Source organism: Apiospora marii, assembly GCF_038362585.1.
Source record: "Apiospora marii strain CBS 49790 chromosome Unknown utg000001l_segment0_segment0, whole genome shotgun sequence".
NCBI lineage: Eukaryota > Fungi > Ascomycota > Sordariomycetes > Amphisphaeriales > Apiosporaceae > Apiospora > Apiospora marii.
In genome coordinates, this window is record NW_027117372.1 from 1,577,749 (window position 1) to 1,596,571 (window position 18,823).

The following is an 18,823-nucleotide window of genomic DNA, read 5'->3' on the forward strand; positions in this document are numbered from 1 at the left end:
ATCCTGAAACACCCGCGCAATACCCCGGGGTCACAAGCGAAGCACTTGATACACGGCTCAAAGGAAAACGGGAATGGCTTGGGTGCATCTTCTCGAAATATTGGACAGGGGTAATTTAGGCACACGTCGCAACGATGTCAACACCCTCATGAGCAGAGCAATCAAGTGAAAGAACTCCAGGAGATATGGTAGTAAGAAAATTCATCGGTCTATATTTATTGGCTATACAAAGGGAAATATTGTACTGAAACAAATCAAAACATACAAAGCTCAACTTGACCAACACACCTCCCCATCTTCCTGATTACAAGTATGCTCGACCTCCTCTGCTACATCCATCTATGTGCCATATTCCCTTTCTATTCTATGATACTCTGTTCTCCACTCTTTAAATGCCAGAATCATCCTGAGCAACACCAATGGCGCTGTTGTAAGACGCCCAGGCGTTGCAGTTGTTGTTCAAAACGTCCGAGTCGGTGACACTGGGAATCTCGTTCTGGCGCTCAATGTACTGCAGCGCGAAGCCCTGCTCGGCGTGCCAGCCGATGTGGCAGTGCATCAGCCAGGCGCCCGGGTTGTCCGTCTGGAAGGCCAGGACGAGGTAGCCGGCGGCGGGCAGCATGGCCGTGTCGCGGCGCACCGGGTTGTTGAGGTTGTACTTGACCGTGTCATTGTAGGGGCCCTTGCCCTGGGCCAGGACGAAGTAGTCGTGACCGTGCAGGTGGATGGGGTGCGCGACGGGGAAGTTGGTCTCGATGACGGTGTAGGCCCACTCGTTGGCGCGCTCGAGCTGGAAGACGGCCTCGGACTGGCCGAAGTTGGTCATCTCGTTCTGGATCTGCAGCGTCGTCGGGTTCGCCCAGTCCAGCTTGAGCGAGGTGCTGTTGAGGTACCACCGCCACAGCTTCTGATCGTTCTTGCTGATGGACACGTTATGCAGGGCGTTGTAGGTGCTGCTGCCCACTTTCTTGCTCAGGTGCGGCACCAGGCTCGCGGCCGGCATGTCGTCACAGTTGTCCGGGTAGCTGTAGGACGTTGTGGTCGGCACCGCCGTCGAATCGCCATAGTACACGATGCCCTTGATGTTGTCGGGGTTACTGTTCTTGCTGCAAGTGCTCTGAGGCTTCGCCCGCATCCAGAAGCTCTTGGCAACATTCTGCTGGTTGGCTTGGACGATAATGTCGTAGCGTTGACCTGGACGGTGCCTTGTCAGCGATGCAATGCTTTGTGAAGAGTCAACACGGGATTGAATGAGGCAGCGGCTTACCCATAGCAATGCTCAGAACGCTAGTGTTGAAAGGCTTGATGGGCACAAGGTCATTGGCGATGACCTGCATGTCGTGGTTGTCGATAGAGAACTTGAAGTGCGTGTCGATAGCCGCGTTGATCAGGCGCATCCGGTACGACTTGCCAGCTTCGAACTTGGTAGTGAACCTCTTGCCGACCGTGCCAGCCGCCCCGTCCTGCCCGTACGTGTTGGTACCGTTGATGAGGCCGCTGTCCATATTCGGCTGAGAGCCGGTCTGTGAAGCTTGCCACATCGAGGCGGCAGTCTCCTTGTTCCAGTCGCTAAGGAAGATAGTGCCCAAATCTTCGTCGTAATTGGCCGTGGCCGGGCCGTTGATCACGATTCCGCCAAAAGCGCCCTCGAAGGCCTGCAAGGCAAAGTGCGAATGGTACCACGACGTTCCGTACTGCACCGCCTTCCAAGTGTAGGTAAAGGAAGACCCCGGCGGTGTCGGGCATTGCGTTAATGAGACGACGCCATCGTGCGAGTTTGTGAAGTTCTGTCGGATACCGTGGAAGTGAACGCTTGTGCCGTTCGTGGAGTGGGCAAGCTTGTTAGAGAGATGGACCACCACGGTGTCGCCTGCAATGTCATGTTAGAACGACCAATGTGCATCTGTTTTCCTCGCCCTGACTTACCCCAGTCAGCGTAAAGAGTCGGGCCAGGAACCGTCCCGTTGATGACCTGGGTATATCGCTGGCGGCCATCGGGAGAAAGCTCAGGGTCGGTCAACTCGAGCCAGTACTCCCGCGTCACTCCCGTATCGGGTGCTACCATCGTATAGTCGGTATCGATGTTGTAGTCACACCATTGCGAGCGAGTACCGGCAGTATTCCCTTTGCAGACGGATCGGGTGGAAAGCCGAGCGACATCGGATTGAGGGGCCGAAAGCGACGGCCTGATCAGTGCCAAGACTGGCAAGAGAGATGAAGCCACGGAACGCATCTTGAAGTGTCGAGCTGAGTCTGGTGTAGATCTCAATGCTGTACTGATGTGGGTTGGGTGATTGATGATGAAAAATAATAACACCAAGAGTGGTTCAGGATATCAGCATATATAGAAGCCACCAGCGTGGTAGGGATGGCAATGTTCCAGTCCCCTTCCCAGTCCCAAATCCTCACACGGGGGAGATCAAGATGCTTTCCGTTCCTCATTCATCCTTGCCTCATACTTCAAGGTTGTAGCATCGGCGACTCGGCCTCAGTACCCGTGCTTTGTCACGATCCCCTCAAAGGTGGCAATCCTGTGGTATAACCACACTAGGAGTCGAAGATAACTTGTCTCTCGGAGCCTTTCGCCGGCACCAGAGCACATGCGATCTCCGCGGTGGTATACATCCCTGCATCCAGGGATTGAAGATATTGGATGCGGCTCTAATGGCCTGCTGGAGGCCAGCCGCTGATGGGATGTGAGGTTAGGAGAAAGGAAGAACAGGCACCGGGACGCCACCATGGTCTGGAACATGCTAGTTCCCGGAGCTCGCCACACGTAGTCAGGGTCATGGACATCGTGGAAGAGTCCATTCTGAGATTCAGGTCGAGAGCGCATCCCGGCGATTTCGAAAAGGCAGAAAAGGAAAGGCTGTTGGATTGCCAGCGGTTGAACAGGACGGAGGATTTGCAGCCCAGGGTAGCGCGGTCACCGAGGAGACTAATCGAGGAGTTCGTTGGATGCAACTTTAAACCGCATCGTCTTTTTGACTTCTGTCGAGGCGAACGGGGTGCGAGGATTCTACCATGTGATCAGCCTTCAGGATTGGAGCCAAAATATGGTTATTTTTGGCGACAGCGCCTCCGCATACTTCGTCCCGGGTCGAATGGAGCCACGATACGCCTCAGTTTCTTACTGGTATATCTCATCACATGCCCCCAGGCGCCTCGCGCCAGAGTTCTGTCAACCAACTAACCCTGGCCGCTCATTTTGAGTGGTGATGCTGTTGACGACGAAGACCCCTTCAAGACGCGTTGGCCACCCATTATTGTGTTTATACACGCATGATCCACTTAGTAAGGACACCCGTTGCCCCTTGTCCTGCATCACCATGATCATGTAATTGATGTATGAATTAAGGGTCCACGGCCCCTAATCAACCGACGGGTGGAGACTTGAGTGGTGACGGTATCTTTTACCCCGGTGCCGCGAGCAGATGGTGACGCCCGGTTCAATTCCTCGGAATACACGGCACTCCAAGGCTTGTTCTGACATTCCATGTGCATATCATCATGTTGTACCGAGACGTCACAAGAGATTTTATCGACGATCTCGGTGGCAAACTATAGACGGCCTTGAAAACTGTGGGCTTGGTAGCCCATCCTCGAGCCGTTCCGGTACCCTGCTTTCAGGGTCTCTGTCACTTACATACGGGTCGCTGCGAGCATGTGTGCATCTGCTTGATGTTCAAGTTCGCTCGCGTTGGATGTTCTGGCTGCAATGTGCCTTTCACAGGTCTTGTGCCGTAGTATACTCGCAATGGCTTCACGACAGCGGGGTCTCTTGAGATAATGACATTGTGGCTGCTCACCCTGCCAAGATGCAACACCGGAGTTAGACGCATCCCCCGGAGACGGTGGAGTTGTTAGTTCGGGGTTGCTCGGCTCTCCAATCCGGCAGCTGCGGAGGTACATGACTCGTGCGAACAATCCTACCCCCAAGTCTGGCCTATCCAGATGTGCTAGGAACTACCGAATAGCTCGAACCTGTCCACGATATGAAATGCGTAGAAGATTATTGGACACTTACGCCATACTACTAGTCCACGGCCCCGCGGCAACCCCCCACCCCCGCCTCGCTCGTCGGGCCATTAAGTGAGGTATCCATCTGTTGTCACCCCACACGCCAACCCCGCAGTCCTCCTGGATACTTTGCGTTGGGGCGTTGGGGGTGTTACTCGACGGCATCGTTCTGTAGAGCAGTACAAAACCAGTATTAACATCTTGAGCCAAGGGTGTCCAAGACCTGCCAACCTCATTGATCGATAAAATAGAATCATGGACTCTCACAGCAAGCCTTCGTCGTCTGCGGCTGATCCCAAGTCGGATCCCCAGTACATCCAATTCGACTGTCTGCCTCCCGGTGGCCCGTTGAACCGTTGGTCACACGTGATAACGAGAGAACATGACTTTCCGGGTGCGCAGGTATGTATATGCGGATTTGTCTTGGCTCTTGCTCGATCCCAGCCAAGAGGCGCTGCTGAGAACGACGGCGGATGCTGATGCTTCATTTTCTCCCTGTTCTAGGCGATGCTCTACGGAGCCGGTGTGGCCAACGAGGAGATGATGAAGAACGCACCCCATGTGGGTGTGGCCACCATCTGGTGGGAGGGCAAACCCTGCAAGTAAGACCTAACATGACCAGACTCACAGAGTCCCCCCGGGTTTGGCAGACACGATTAACAATGGTGCCCTCTTCTAGCACTCATCGTGAGTATTGGACGGATATCTGACTGATACAGGGTGAGAAAATGCGTCTGGCTGACTCTGCCTTCGTAGTCTTGGAATTCGGCAAAATCGTCAAGAAGGCGCTCGAGAACCAGAAGATGCTGGCATGGCAATACAACGCTGTCGGTGTATCAGACGCCATCACAATGGGAGGGGAAGGTAAGTCGGCCCACGTTGCTGATCAGTTAAACCAGATGCCCTAATATGTGGTTGATCTTGACAGGTATGAGGTTCTCGCTCCAATCACGAGACCTGATAGCAGACAGCATTGAAACTGTGACATGCGCTCAACGTCATGATGCCAACATATCGATCCCGGGTTGCGACAAGAACATGCCTGGTGTTGTGAGTAAGTGCTGATCCGTTCCCCCGAACGACCCGGTTGCAGTTACTGAAAGGTATTGCAAAGTGGCTGCCGCTCGCCACAATAGGCCCTTCATCATGATTTACGGCGGTACGATCCGCAAGGGACACTCCAACCTACTAGAGACAGAGATCAATGTGTCGACCTGCTATGAGGCGACGGGTGCCTATGCATATGGGCGTCTGGAAGCGAAGTCGAACCCAGGATCTGCAGGCCGTACCCCGAGCGACGTCATGACCGATATCGAGCGACATGCCTGTCCCGGCGCAGGCGCGTGTGGCGGAATGTACACGGCCAATACCATGGCTACGGCCATTGAAGCCATGGGACTTACACTGCCGGGCTCGTCGTCCTACCCGGCAATGTCACCCGAAAAAGCACGCGAATGCGAGCGCGCAGCCGAGGTGATCAAAACCACCATGGCCAAAGACATCCGCCCGCGTGATCTGATCACGAAGGAGTCCTTCGAGAATGCACTGGTTGTCACCATGATTCTCGGCGGGTCTACCAACGGCGCCTTGCATTTCCTGGCCATTGCCAACACAGCCGAAGTCCCACTGACACTGGACGACATCCAGCGGGTCAGCGACAAGACGCCGTTCCTCGCAGACCTTGCTCCCAGTGGGAAATACTACATGGAAGACCTCTACAAGATCGGAGGCACCCCATCCGTATTGAAGATGCTTATTGCTGCCGGCCTTGTGAACGGGAACATTCCAACCGTCACGGGCCGCACATTGGGCGAGAATGTGGCGGATTGGCCGAGCTTGGCCCCTGACCAGAAGATCATCAGGCCCCTGAGTGATCCGATCAAGGAGTCAGGCCATCTCCGGATTCTCCGTGGCAACATGGCACCAAGTGGTGCCGTGGCCAAGATTACGGGCAAGGAGGGCCTCACTTTCACAGGCAAGGCGCGAGTCTTCAACAAGGAGCACGAGCTCAACGAGGCCTTGTCTCGTGGGCAGATTCCTCGCGATGAAAGCTTGGTACTGATTGTGCGGTACGAAGGGCCTCGTGGCGGGCCAGGTATGCCGGAACAGTTAACGGCATCAGCGGCCATCATGGGCGCCGGGCTAAAGAATCTCGCGCTGGTGACGGATGGCCGTTACAGCGGTGCATCCCATGGTTTCATAGTCGGTCATGTCACTCCGGAAGCGGCACGTGGTGGGCCCATTGCTTTGGTGCAGGATGGAGACACCATCACGATTGATGCGATCAGGAATCGGATTGACATCGTGGATGTCAGTGATGAGCAGCTCGCCGAGAGAAGACGCGCGTGGAAGGCGCCGGCTCCGCATGTGCGAAGAGGGGCTCTGGCCAAGTATGCGAGACTAGTCGGCGATGCCAGCCATGGGGCTGTTACGGATCAGTGGGAAGATGATGTCGCAGTTCCGAAGTAATGAGTCGCGGAAAAGACCAGTAGTAGCAACACGTGGCGAGTGGAAGCGCGCGCGCTCATGTTCAATGACACGAGTATTCCGAAAGGTGATACTGATCAGCGGAAACTCTGACTGCTTGCCAGAGACATTAGGTGAATGTCGTCCAGAAAACGTGGTGAACCCGTAGTCATCTCGTATGGAGATGGCCTAGTGGATGGGATGATGGGTGAAAGTTTTGGAAGTGGTGATCAGGTGGAGGTTAAACGCTCTCTCACAATGGTGATATTTATCGGATGAATCTGAAGCATACAAGATTATCCGGTTTCTATACGACGAGGACAAGACAGGTTTGGTACGTCTCATGTCTGAGTATTCAAACGCCCGTGTTGCATACCGAGTAGAGACGATGGTATGAATTAGGTATTTAATCAACCCCACCTGCCTCAACGACCTGAATCGAACACTGGCGGGCGAGCTTTTGTTAAGCGATTACGATGCGGGCGCGGCTGCAGAAAGGCAAAGAAGAAGAAGGCACTATTGCTTGCTGGCTTGAATCATCTGCCGACCAAATTACATACCTAAGGTAGAGAGAAATTCGTATAAGAAGAAGTAGCAGCTGAGCGACCCACTACACTACGATCGGGAAGTAACACCATTGCCATTTAATATGGTCAGCGAGTGGAGTTCGAACAATCAAGTGACAGCTGAGCCAAGTATTAGGGTCGCATTGAGAAGTTGCGGCCTTTCTCTCATACCAAGAAAAGAAGGCAGCTATCTGGTAGTACAGGGTCAACATGACAGTTAAAACAGCAATTAAATATCACCAAGTTAAAGTCCAGCATTAAACAATGAGGGGAACAGAGAGATCTTCTCGGGGATTAGGTGATTTCCTCATGATCCCTGCGGTTCTGAACACGAGCCAGACTCGAGCAGACTGGCACGGACACTAGGAAAGTCTGGGAATATGGGCTAGTCCATTTTGGTCTAGATTCAGTCAAAGACCCCTGGTCCTTCTTTTCTTGATGTATCCACTATCTACCCGATCTGGTACTAGCTCATCGTCCAGCCAAAGCATGGAGCGCAAAGCATGCAGAGCCACTCCTTTTTCCCATGGCAACCAAAGGACGGGCGGAGAGGCCCTCGATCTGCTGCCCTGATTCTTCGGTCGTGCTGGAGTTTGGGATCCATCGCCAGCCCCAGCCCAGTCAGCCAACCAACCACCACCATAACCTCCTCCGTCAACACACACTGAGATCCGGCTGCTAGGGTGGTTGGCCTTTCGCTCGTTCGGCCGAATTTTGACATTCTCCTCTTGCGCACGCAACTGACACGGTTGATCAACGACCGACTTCGCATCCGTCACTCGCTTAGCCGCCGCCGGACATTACAATCGCGTCTTACCACGTTCGAGCCGACGACCAGGCGACCCGAATAGGATTATTTACTACGATTCATCGCCAACTGCATTCGTTCGTCCCCTTTGCCGGGACCCGTCATTCAACTGGAGGATCACTGGATCCAACAACACCCGATCGCCGGCTTTTGATACCTGCCCATCACCGCGCGCGCGCTCGTCTCCCTTCAACGCATCTTCAGTAAAGATGGGTGGTTTCGGGGACTTCACCTCCCTCTGCGAGACGGCGCCGCTGCCGCTATGCGCCTCTGTCGGGCCCATCCGAGCCGTCTCGAGCGGCGTGGGCATCGAGCCCGACTGCTACGCCCGCAACATTGAGCTGGCCAACACCATCATCTTCGAGGGCGCCTCGAGCTTCATGCACATCATCTCCCTGGCCATGACCATCATCATGATCCTGCACATCCGCGGCAAGTTCACCGCTGTCGGCCGCAAGGAGATCCTCGCCTTCTTCTACTTCTACATGCTGCTCAGCTTCTTCTCCCTGATTGTCGACGCCGGCGTCGTGCCCCCAGGCTCCGACCCTTATCCCTACTTCGTCTCCGTCCAGGCCGGCCTCACCTCGTCTCTCGTCACCTGCCTGCTGATCAACGGCTTCGTCGGCTTCCAGCTCTACGAGGACGGCACTCCCTTGTCCGTCTGGCTCTTGCGCATCTGCTCTTTCGCCGCCTTCGTCATCTCGTTCCTCGTCTCCCTGGCGACCTTCAAGTCGTGGGCTGGCTTGGGCCCCGTCAACACGGTCGGACTCTTCACCGTTTTGTACCTCCTCAACGCTATCCAGCTGGTCGTTTATGTCGTGATGCAGATCATGCTCGTCGCCCGCACCCTGCAGGACCGCTGGCCGCTCGGTGATATCGCCTTCGGCGTCTTCTTTTTCGTCGTCGGGCAGGTGCTCCTCTACGCGTTCAGCTCGACCATTTGCAACGCGACTTCGCATTACCTGGATGGTTTATTTTTCGCAACAGTCTGTAACTTGCTAGCCGTTATGATGGTCTACAAGGTATGTAAAACCAACATCTCTTCCCGGCGGCTATCTTTGTGTCTATACTAACATGACTTATTTTTAGTACTGGGATTCCATCACGAAGGAAGATCTTGAGTTCTCCGTGGGAATGCGAATGAACAACTGGGAGGTCAAGGATCTGCTCCCCGAAGAGGACCACCGCACGACCGTCTACATGGACGACCCAAGCCCATACGCCCACTCCAGTGCCTACGATCGCGGATACTCGCCGTCGAACGGCAACCGTATGTCTCGATACTAAGGGGGGCGACCGTCAGAAGACGCCGGCATCAAGCGGAGGTAATTTTATATATAGACGTTGTGCATGGATTTATGAGGCGGAAACACTCGGAAAAGGGTGAAGGCGTGAAGGCTTATCACATTGGAATTCCCTGGGTAATATCATCGGAAGCGTCCTGCTGTCATGCATTGGCGAGGGGTTTATGGCGTTTTTAGTTTTCACTGAATGATTAATCGAATAGTTTTAGAGGGAGCGACCTGGATGTAAGTCCGGGCGGGCATGATAACACATTCAATGATCAAAATCATGACTCTGCTGTTATATCGGGTTTCATATTCTCGTGATGTGTGATGTGGACTGCTCCGCGGACTGTTGGCCAGCGGCAGCAAGTCAAGTCCGGTGACAGCTGTGGAAACACCATGTGTTGCCTGTATACAGGTCTAGGAGGCTATGCGGCTTGGTGACGAAGCTTACCTCGAAAAGGTCCGAGTGCTGCCAACCCATCGAGGTCTATGGGGGTCGTGGTGAATTTACAGAGCGCTACAGCAGGTCGCCAAGCCTATTCTTCACAAAGAAGAATTGGCGACAAGGATGACTGCCAGCAAGCGCGAGAGATAGCTCTAGCAGCACGAGACAGCAAGTAGCGTCCGACGCGGCGTAAACGCGGGACTTGCCATCGGACAGGCCATTCGGCGAGCGTGGGTGATGGTAAGGTGATTTTCGCAATGGGCAATCTATCGCCTGCTCAATCCGCTTCGTCGTCCCCGAAGCTCAGCTTGATCTTCTTGGCCTTCTTCTTGCCCCCTCCGGACGGTTTCGGCGTTGTCGTCGTTGTCTCTTTCGTCTTCTTCTTGTCGCCGTTATTGGTGTTGGCGCTGCTGCTGCCCGCAATCGCCTTGGCTGCCTTGACGGCCTGGGAAACCTTGCGCTCGTCCTTTTCGTCGTCGTCGCCGCCGATGATGCGGCCTACCTTGCGCTTCTTGGAGGCACCGATGGTGGCCGTCGCCGTCTCCTTTGCCGTGGCGTCCTCTTCCTCCTCCTTCGCCTTCCCGCCTTCTGCCGTGTTTTTGTCGCCAGCGCCTTCGTCGCCCTCGTCGGGCAGCTCGCCCGCCTTCATGTCCACGACATTGCCGGCCTCGTCGAGCACCAGCGGTGCGTCCTCGGCCTCCTCGCTGGCCGTCCGCACGCGCGCGGTCCGGCGGCGGGCCGCGAGGATGGGGTCGGGCGCACCGTCGGGGGCTTGGTGGCCGCGCAGGCGCGCGAGGAAGGGCGGCAGGGTCTGGTCGTAGCTGAGGTTCTTGGCCGTGATCTTGTCGGACATGGTGTCGGTAGAGGTACGTAGGTGGGTAGAGAGAGGCAGCTTCGCCACCGAGTATTAGCGACACAGCTTCCCGTATCTATAATGGCCTAGAAGTATGGTTGTCGCGAACAAAAACTGGCATGCAATTGTTGAATTGGCGAAGAACTGGGTTCGGAGTGGTTGGTCGGTGGGAAAAGTTGCCAACGACGGGAACGTGGGGCCGTTACTTGAATCTGCTGTTCCCTGTCGCTCCGATCCGGGGTTATTCGACCGTAACAGACTCGAATAAATCAACATCAGACTTTGGCATAGTAAATGGAAATATTTCACTATCTACTACTATTGTGGCATCAAACCATGAGTTGTTCTCGCATCATACGTACAATTTTACTATGATCATTTGCGTCTGCTTAGGTCAGTCCTAACCTTGACTTGTCCCTCCGACACCACACATGTTGAGGCAAGGAAATATATCCACAATTGCAACCATTGGATCAGATAGGCCAGTGGCCAGTGGTTCCTCAGTTCAATCCCCTTTCCTCATGAGTTCTCCTCGGCCAAAGCCTCAGACCTCGACCTACTATTTGGGTCCAAGTAGGGCTCTTCAGCAATGCCGACAGCGCGGTGACCGAACCTGTCGCCAAGACCATCGTAGTCGAACGTGGCGCTGTGGAACACGCTACGGTTGTCCCAGATGGCTGGAAAGTAGAAGAACCTTGGGTTAGCGTGGCTCTCGTCTAAACCGGATCGGCGACTCTGGGCTCTGTCTCCTGTCTTGCTCACCTATGTCATGTTCGTTGCGCCACTTGAAGCGGACCTGCAAGTCGTGGTTCTCGAGGATCGTCGTGAGGAACTTGCGCAACAACTCATCCGACTCGGGCTCGGACAGCTCGTTGATGGTCTTGGGGAAGGGGCCGAGGGCGTAGATGCTCTTCCAGCCCGTGACGGGGTTGGTGCGGACGACGGGGTGGACGGCCACGAGCTCGCCGCCGACGTTATTGGGGCTGCCGCGGGGCCCCGTGTGGAGGCGGACGCGGTCCGGGTGGGCCGCCGCGACGCGCAGGAAGCCGTCGCCGGCGAAGCGCGCCGTCAGGCCCTCGAAGAAGCGCTGGTAGGGCTTCGAGAAGCGGTCGTACAGCTCGTAGCCCGACGCCCAGAGCGTGTCGCCGCCCGTCGACGGCAGCTGCGTCAGCCGCAGCGACGTGTAGTCGGCCGGGTTCCGCTCGAACTGGATGTCCGAGTGCCAGAGCGCCGCGTCGTAGCGGCTCTCCTTGGGTTTTGGGGTGGACTTGAAGATGGAGTCGCGCGCCTGCGAGCTGATGGTGCTGATCTCGGCGTCCTGCACGCCGAACTCGGACTTGTCGTTGAGAACGGGGTGGATGTGTAGCGTCGAGGTCGACGGTTTGCCTGTCAGCTGGCCGAGACGCTGGACAAAGTTCTTCTGGAGCTCATCCGTGAGGTTCGTCTGGGCGCGGAAGAAGACGACACCACGCCTGGAGACTGCATTTTGGATACATGAGTCTTAACTTTGTCTGCAGTTATATCGAAAACAAGTTGGAGTCCTTACTGGTGATGGCTAGGTCCCGAAGCAGCTCGTCCGCATTCGTGGCACTCAACAGGTCGTCAACGATATTCACACCGAGGTACTCTCTACCGATCACCGGGGTAGTTTCTTCATAGGCAAACTTGTCCAAAGCACCGCTTAATTGTAGAGGCTTGGGGTATTGGGTTGCACTTTCCGGAGCCGTCTCCCCCTTGGAGTGCAGGGAGGGTATAGGAAGGTTTGATAGAGCGCTAGGAGCCATGTTGCGAAACATATAATTTCTGATCGATGTCTACTTTTGGCCTCTGGTCATCGCCCTGTGGCCTTTCTACTCCGAACAGCAAGTTTACAGGTATTTGTAGTCCAAGCGAGGTTGTTCGTCAAAGGCTCCGTGAGCCTCCAAGTTGCACGACAAGAACGCGGGGAAGTTGGTCACGCCATCGAGTGCTCGCCGAAGCACGCAAGTCGCAGGCAAGAGCACGTATGGTGCATCTTTCGGGACTATCATGTTCTCTGATTGGCCGTTTTGACAATTCATGATACCTGTTATCGGAGCCTTTCCTGAAAATATAGAGTATGCATTGGAGGGCTCGGGGAACTTGCAGTATACCCCTCCGGAGCTGAGAGCGGCAGACAACACCGGGATGGGAACTCGATATTCGATTGCTCAGCATTTGGTCCTGCGGTTCTTTCATGGCTTGTGCCATCAGGAACGATGCTCCGCATTGTGGCCTTTCGAGATCTTGTACGCACCACCGTGATGATTCATGAGTTAGTTCCTCTGGTTTACGTCTACCGATTGCGAAGCTGCTTCTGCTACACTCTTGCACCGACCACGCCCCATTTCACTCGATGATCGCTGTTGACAGCATTGCAGTGTCCAAAAGAGACCGGCGTACTAAGGAGGACGAGAAAGAAAAGCGAAGGAGGGATATTAATAGCGACATTCGATTCAAAAGGTAGGTAATTGATATCCAGATGGCTTGTAAGAAACGACCTAGCGACTAGGACTCGTTACTGTCGCAACATGTTTACGATTCCGCTCTAGAGGGCGATCCAAACTAGAGTCGTCAAGATCTACTTGGTAATGAGAAATAAAAAGAAAAAGGGAAGTGAAAGAAATATCCCCATGTCATGTTTAAATGTTTTATGTTGGGCTGGGGACTAAAACAAAAATGCAAAAGAAAAACAACCTAGCATCTCTTGGTTTCGATCCAAGGACCTCCGGGTTATGAGCCCGGCGCGCTTCCCTGCGCCAAGATGCTTTCTTTGGTTGATGTCAGTTTTGAGCTTATCAGAATTGATGATAGATTGATCACTGCACCAAAAGCTGTAGTGGTGCACGTACCACCGAATCACTTCTGCCCCATCAGCCAACACTCTCAGGGGCTTGCGACTCGAAAGGGGAACCGGAAATCGACCAAAAAATATCTACAAAGCATCAGACCATGATGGCGGCACGAATCATCAGGTGCACCACCTATGTAATACCTTTTTCAGAAGCTGACTGCAGAATACGATCGCCGAGATGTGTTGTTTGCTTCTTCTACCGTATTGGGGATCGAAGGACAACCAAAGGCACCGAGGGAAATTGAGCTGATTATCGCTCTGAGAGAGAATTAAACACTACATAATATCTATATATACTGGCTACCAGGTTTTAGATAACTTTGCTGGTTATCTGCGTGTTATGCATGTCTCTCATTGTGTGGCAGTGTGAAAAACCGGTGCCATGGTGCGTGAATGCAGAACCTAACCTGTCGCTGCGACGACATGAGAGAGCGTTTGCTGCTAACCAAGAACTCACGAGAAAAATTACCCGCGGGTACATCTGGCACAGAAGGACTACTCACATGTACAAGAGCGAATAAAAGCTTTACCCAGAACCAGACTTCAGACACGACAAGAAAATGCCCCGGAATGCCAAAAAAGGCACCAAGCCTCGAACCAGCCTTTGACACACTTACCTCGTCGTCTTCCCACGGGCTTATCCATCTTACTCCCCCCAGCATATTGTCAGCTCCGTTTCCATTGTTGGATCGAGTTCAGAAAACAAACCCGACCTACAACGTAAGTACCTCGAGAGGTCCCCAACATACTGATTGGTGGATGATACTCAGCACTGAACGAATCCCGGCGAAGCCCGCCCTTGCTAAAATAATTGATAGAGGCCCAGATCCTGAGTAGGTTGAAGAGCTCTCATCTCGAGTTAAAGAGTCCTCTCGATTAGAGGCCATCGCCGTTCATTCCACGTAGCCCAGAGTCACCCGTATTGAGAGAACACTAGGGCAATGCAGGAGACTTCCTCGCAGAGCCAGGGCAGCAGCCACCGCCCCTTGACCAATCGACCTCGAAGCAAGAGCGCGGATGCGGTATTGGCTAGATATCCCTATACCACCAACTTCAGACCTCAATGGGGAACCAATGCTGCTTACAGCGCGGACACAGCTTCGAAAGAAGCAGACCGCGCCTCGTCCAGCTCTCGTTTCCCGGGGACGGATGTCCTCGAAACCGAGCTCGACGCCGCCATCTCGACTTTCCACGGCGCCTTGAAGGGCCTGAAGTTCGCGATGCCGAAGCCTGCTCTGCCTCTTCGCACGAAAAGTGAGATTCGCGCTCTTTGCTCTACTAGCTGGCCAGTACAGACACTCTTGCTGCATTACGTGCACGGCACGCCGGAGGACCTCGAATCTCCTGAACGACCCCAGCTCTCAGACGAAGACGAGAGGGAGCTCACAGAAGTGGTACAAACACTGTCGGATTGTCTGGTAGCGATCGTCACGCTGGTGGGAGATATGTTAAGAATGAGAGCCATGACAGCAGAATATGACCAGTATGCCGTGTACGGGGAATATGTCACGTTTGGCTATGGTGGCGGCTATATCAACGACTACGGCCAGTCGCTGGCAAATCGGAGGAAGGCCACACAAGAATTGAGTAACCGGATTCGCAACGCCCAGGAAGCCATTCGTGAGGAGACTGCGCACCTGAGGGAGATACTTGCCAAGTATGGCATCAAGGATTCCAACCCATCCGATTTCATTTGCTTAGCCACGCCGGCGGTGCCCGCAAAATCCGATGAGAACCTGCCTGAGGCAAGCCGATCCGAGATAAGCGAATCTGAGGAAAGCAATCCCCAGCCTGGTATCGTCGCGCGCTGCATAAAGAGCATAGCAACCGCCGCGCGCAATCGATTCCTACCCGCAGGATCTCAGGAAGAATCGGCATCGGAGTCGGAATCCGATACCGACCAAAGCCGGGCGGTTCGCGAGGAGAGAAAGAGATACCAGCAGCTCAAGCACCGATACTCTGCCTCCAAGACGTTCCGGGACCAGAAGAAGCAAACCGACTACCACAAAGAGGCAGAGCAGAACTTCGCAGACTTGAGGGCGAAGCTTGGAGAAGAGCGACGCAACCACCCGAGCGCTTCTACAGGAACCGACCAGATCTTGTTGGACAGCAAGATAGAGACGCGGGTCATCCTCCATCTTCGAATGCAGTCCCAGCAGAAGAGTGGATGCTCAATAGAGGTTGGCGAAGAGAACCTGAACTCGTAAGCTACAGCCGAGGGAAGACCATAACATGAGAAGAAGCAGGGAGAAGGCGCCCAAACTCAGCAATGTTGCAAGGCAAATCTGCTCCTGGGTCAGTGGTGCATTGCAATGAGGATTATCTGTGGGATAGGTACCACATGGGATGGATACCCTGGGCGGTCTGGGCCAAATGGCGACGCTAGTGGTTGTTTGATCGATGTTGGATTGGCAGAATTTCCATTCACTGCCCCATACATCCCTATTCCAGACGTTCAACCAATGAAAAACATGTTGCAAGACCATTGTTAGAATAGAAACTTGTCGCAAGATCACTGTTAGTCTCGACCTTACATGTTGACATGTGCTGAACTGCCATCCCACAAAACACATATCCTGCATATCAGTCTTCAAATAAGATATCTCGCATGGTGTATGGAGTTGTATGCACCCAAACATGACATGCCACCTCACAATGTGCTCTCTAAGTTACCTTCGGAGTTGAGCTTATGGATTCCACACTTTTCAGCGATGCAGACTGTCTGTAGATTCAGTTTATTCATTAGAGGCAAAAGGGGCTATGAGTGCAAAATGATTTCCATTGCTTATGCTCGGAAGGTAATGCAATAATTCCCCGACGATCTACGTACCGCTATATCGTGGCACTCAACCTTGTTCCTGATGTCGCCTTCAGGAACGCTGGACTTGCCGACACAGTGAAGGGGTTCGAGAGCACACGAGAAATCGAGCCGCACCAGGGCCATCGATCCTGATGTTGTCGACGTCAACGTTACCGTCGTTGCTGACGCTGGTACGCGCTGGGACAAGAGACAAGGCAACTTATTAGACTCGATGCCTATCGGGTTCCTCTTCCTGCACAAGTACATTTCCTCCTCGCCTGGCCAGCGTGTTAAATTCCGCAAAGGGACGCCCAACTCCAGCACATGCAGCCAACCTGATTCCTCGGTCTCAACGCCATGCAAAGCAAATAATATATGATCACAACGCCACGTGTCGTGAAAGGTCGTTAAAGAGTACAAATTTGACGAGAAGGGGGCTGCTTCATAGATAGATGCCGACCCAAGAAGGCTTGGTACTGACGTCGGAATTACAGCCGTCCACGGCACAAAGAGTTTTTGTCGCGCGGTTGGGATCTGGCTTGAAGCCAACCTTGTGGGGATTTTTTGCCGTTGTAGTCTTGCGGTTCTTGTTGTCGTAGCATTTCTTGCAATATACCTAACCATGTGTTAGTTGGGGACTCAGGCTTGTATTGTGGTAGAGGGCTGGTACTTACGTGGCCGCAGGCTTTGACAGCCCAGAAGTGGCATTGAGGATCCCTCCGAGTCTTTGCCTTCTTCGCGGGTGGTCCATTCTCGGCAGTCTCGTCCGGGTCGTAGGTTAGCTCCTCCTCGCAGCTGGGGCAGATGAGGACTTCTTCGCCGCCGGTATCACGAGTGAAGCCATCTTGCGCCTTAACAGGAGGCTCGTGTTGGGGTTTGAGCGGCCCAGCGGGTGCTGGTCCAGGCCGCGGGAAGGGGTGCTCTGCGTAGTTTAATTGAATATGACCGAGCCCCCCCATGGGGTTAGGATTGTAATTCCCTTCTCCCATGATCATAAGCTCGTCATCATTCACCGCAGGAGCTGCACCGCGATTGTTCATGCTGAAGAAACCTGCGAGAGGAACCCGATTAAAGAAGCTCGCCAGTTGGTGCATCGCCGGTGCTATTGGTTGTGGTACGGGTAGAGGAGGTAGCTGCCGCCCGCCGAGATTGTTAGGCGTCGGGGTACGGTTGTTAGCTATGCCGCCGTTGCCGTTAGGGGGTCGCTGGGCGCGCTGGGTATGATGGTGGTGGTGATGATGGTGATGGTGATGGTGGTGAGCGTTCCTCCGAGAAGCCGACCGAGCTCGCAGTTCACCACCATCTGCTGGATGATGTGCATTTTGTCCATCCTCTGAATCGGAACTGAGCTCAATCACGGCTTGATGACCAATATAGTTACTATCACTGCGATTCAGCCGTGGAGCATTGTCTCGATGCTGTGATTGCCGTCGCCGTGCGTTTTGGGATTGATTCAACTGTTCCTCTCCGTCGTCGCCCGTTAGGTCAATCACTGCGGGTCCTGCTGGATTGTTTCTTCCGTTCACGGGAGCGATACTTTGGCGGACCTCAACGCCCACCAGCTCGTCACGCTGGGGTCGTGTCTGCCTGCCACGGAAGAAAAGATCCATCCTGGGCAGTTCACCGTCAAAGTCGGGTATTTCCACAATGTTGCGGCCTGGATGTGGCAGCTCTTGGACCTCGTCGTCTTCGTCGTAATCCTCGTCAAAGTCTACCACGGCTTGCAGATAATCTAGGCTGCCAGAAGAGATGGAGGACTGGCGCGATCGATCTGGTGACGGGCTGAGATCACTGTCGCTCTCACCGAAGAGGCTGTCGGGGCCTTCTTCTGAATCCGAGATATTGAGATCGATATGACGCTGGACCGGCTCGTCTTCCTCGTCGCTGACAAGGTCGACCGGCTGATAATACGCGGGTGCGGGATTCCAAACGTTAAGCTCGCCGGGAGGTTGCTCAAAATCTCGATGCTGCCGTACAAAAAGAGGCCCGTCGGGCATTAACGATTCGACGTCGTCGTTTTCGGATTCGGAGTCTGAGGCTGATCGACGGGGGTATGCCTCGCCGTCCAGATGATTGAATTCACCGTCGGTCTCGGAATAAAGGTCGTCGATATTGTCAGCAAGATCTTCTGCGCCTTCCTCTTCTGTGACTGTGGTGGCTGATGGCGATACTCGATGTGGCCACCAATGCGCTGGAGGCGGTACAAGAGCCGGCACGATCCGACCACCGAGGCCAAGAGCGTCTTCGTCGCTGCCGGCACTGTCTAGACTTTCGGTGTCGTCTGTATTGTCCGCGCTGTCTTGCAGGCTGAGTTCGTCGACGTTGTCTTCGTCACCCAATCGGTTATTGTGAATAGTGGTATCGGAGAGGGCGTCGGAAGAATCGTAGTCCGAATCGTAGTTTATGGTTGAGGAAGCTTCTGGGGCCCTGAGGTATGGCGAAGGTGATGAGACCGGAGAAAGCGAATCGGCCATAACTTTATTTGAGAGGTTTCCCAAGCCAAGCTGCTCATGCGCGAGGCACGGAGCGGCTTGCCTATTTGTGGGGGATTATGGCCTCTGTGCTTGCCTCTGGGCACTCTCTATATTCAATCACTGGAGAAACACATTGTCAGCACCAATGCACCCAGGCCAGCCCTCCACTGGAAGACAGTTGAGAAAAATGTGGTAGGTTTTCCTGCTCAGTGGGCTGGAATTAAAAGTCT

General features: G+C 54.1%; 7 protein-coding genes across 7 annotated transcripts; 3 read left to right on the top strand and 4 right to left on the bottom strand.

Annotated features, from left to right (window-relative positions):
• Positions 1–388: 388 nt before the first annotated feature.
• Positions 389–2,233, bottom strand: PG985_000529 (uncharacterized protein; the record flags this gene model as incomplete). The annotated part of the gene is made up of 3 exons (XM_066820298.1): positions 389–1,194; positions 1,268–1,870; positions 1,927–2,233. The coding sequence occupies 3 exons, from the start codon at positions 2,231–2,233 to the stop codon at positions 389–391; spliced, it is 1,716 nt and encodes a 571-aa protein (XP_066691177.1).
• A 2,042-nt stretch (positions 2,234–4,275) lies between these two features.
• On the top strand, positions 4,276–6,489 carry PG985_000530 (dihydroxy-acid dehydratase; the record flags this gene model as incomplete). Its single annotated transcript, XM_066820299.1, has 6 exons — positions 4,276–4,422; positions 4,525–4,622; positions 4,700–4,707; positions 4,777–4,884; positions 4,949–5,074; positions 5,135–6,489. 6 exons carry the CDS (start codon positions 4,276–4,278, stop codon positions 6,487–6,489), a joined length of 1,842 nt encoding a protein of 613 aa, XP_066691178.1.
• A 1,580-nt stretch (positions 6,490–8,069) lies between these two features.
• PG985_000531 (Chitin synthase export chaperone) lies at positions 8,070–9,147 on the top strand (the record flags this gene model as incomplete). Its single annotated transcript, XM_066820300.1, has 2 exons — positions 8,070–8,882; positions 8,950–9,147. 2 exons carry the CDS (start codon positions 8,070–8,072, stop codon positions 9,145–9,147), a joined length of 1,011 nt encoding a protein of 336 aa, XP_066691179.1.
• A 724-nt stretch (positions 9,148–9,871) lies between these two features.
• On the bottom strand, positions 9,872–10,447 carry PG985_000532 (uncharacterized protein; the record flags this gene model as incomplete). Its single annotated transcript, XM_066820301.1, has 1 exon — positions 9,872–10,447. The coding sequence occupies one exon, from the start codon at positions 10,445–10,447 to the stop codon at positions 9,872–9,874; it is 576 nt and encodes a 191-aa protein (XP_066691180.1).
• A 519-nt stretch (positions 10,448–10,966) lies between these two features.
• Positions 10,967–12,231, bottom strand: PG985_000533 (uncharacterized protein; the record flags this gene model as incomplete). The annotated part of the gene is made up of 3 exons (XM_066820302.1): positions 10,967–11,124; positions 11,210–11,926; positions 11,994–12,231. The coding sequence occupies 3 exons, from the start codon at positions 12,229–12,231 to the stop codon at positions 10,967–10,969; spliced, it is 1,113 nt and encodes a 370-aa protein (XP_066691181.1).
• Positions 12,232–14,260: 2,029 nt separating this feature from the next.
• Positions 14,261–15,526, top strand: PG985_000534 (uncharacterized protein; the record flags this gene model as incomplete). Its single annotated transcript, XM_066820303.1, has 1 exon — positions 14,261–15,526. One exon carries the CDS (start codon positions 14,261–14,263, stop codon positions 15,524–15,526), a length of 1,266 nt encoding a protein of 421 aa, XP_066691182.1.
• Positions 15,527–16,561: 1,035 nt separating this feature from the next.
• On the bottom strand, positions 16,562–18,593 carry PG985_000535 (uncharacterized protein; the record flags this gene model as incomplete). The annotated part of the gene is made up of 2 exons (XM_066820304.1): positions 16,562–16,735; positions 16,794–18,593. 2 exons carry the CDS (start codon positions 18,591–18,593, stop codon positions 16,562–16,564), a joined length of 1,974 nt encoding a protein of 657 aa, XP_066691183.1.
• Positions 18,594–18,823: the final 230 nt, after the last annotated feature.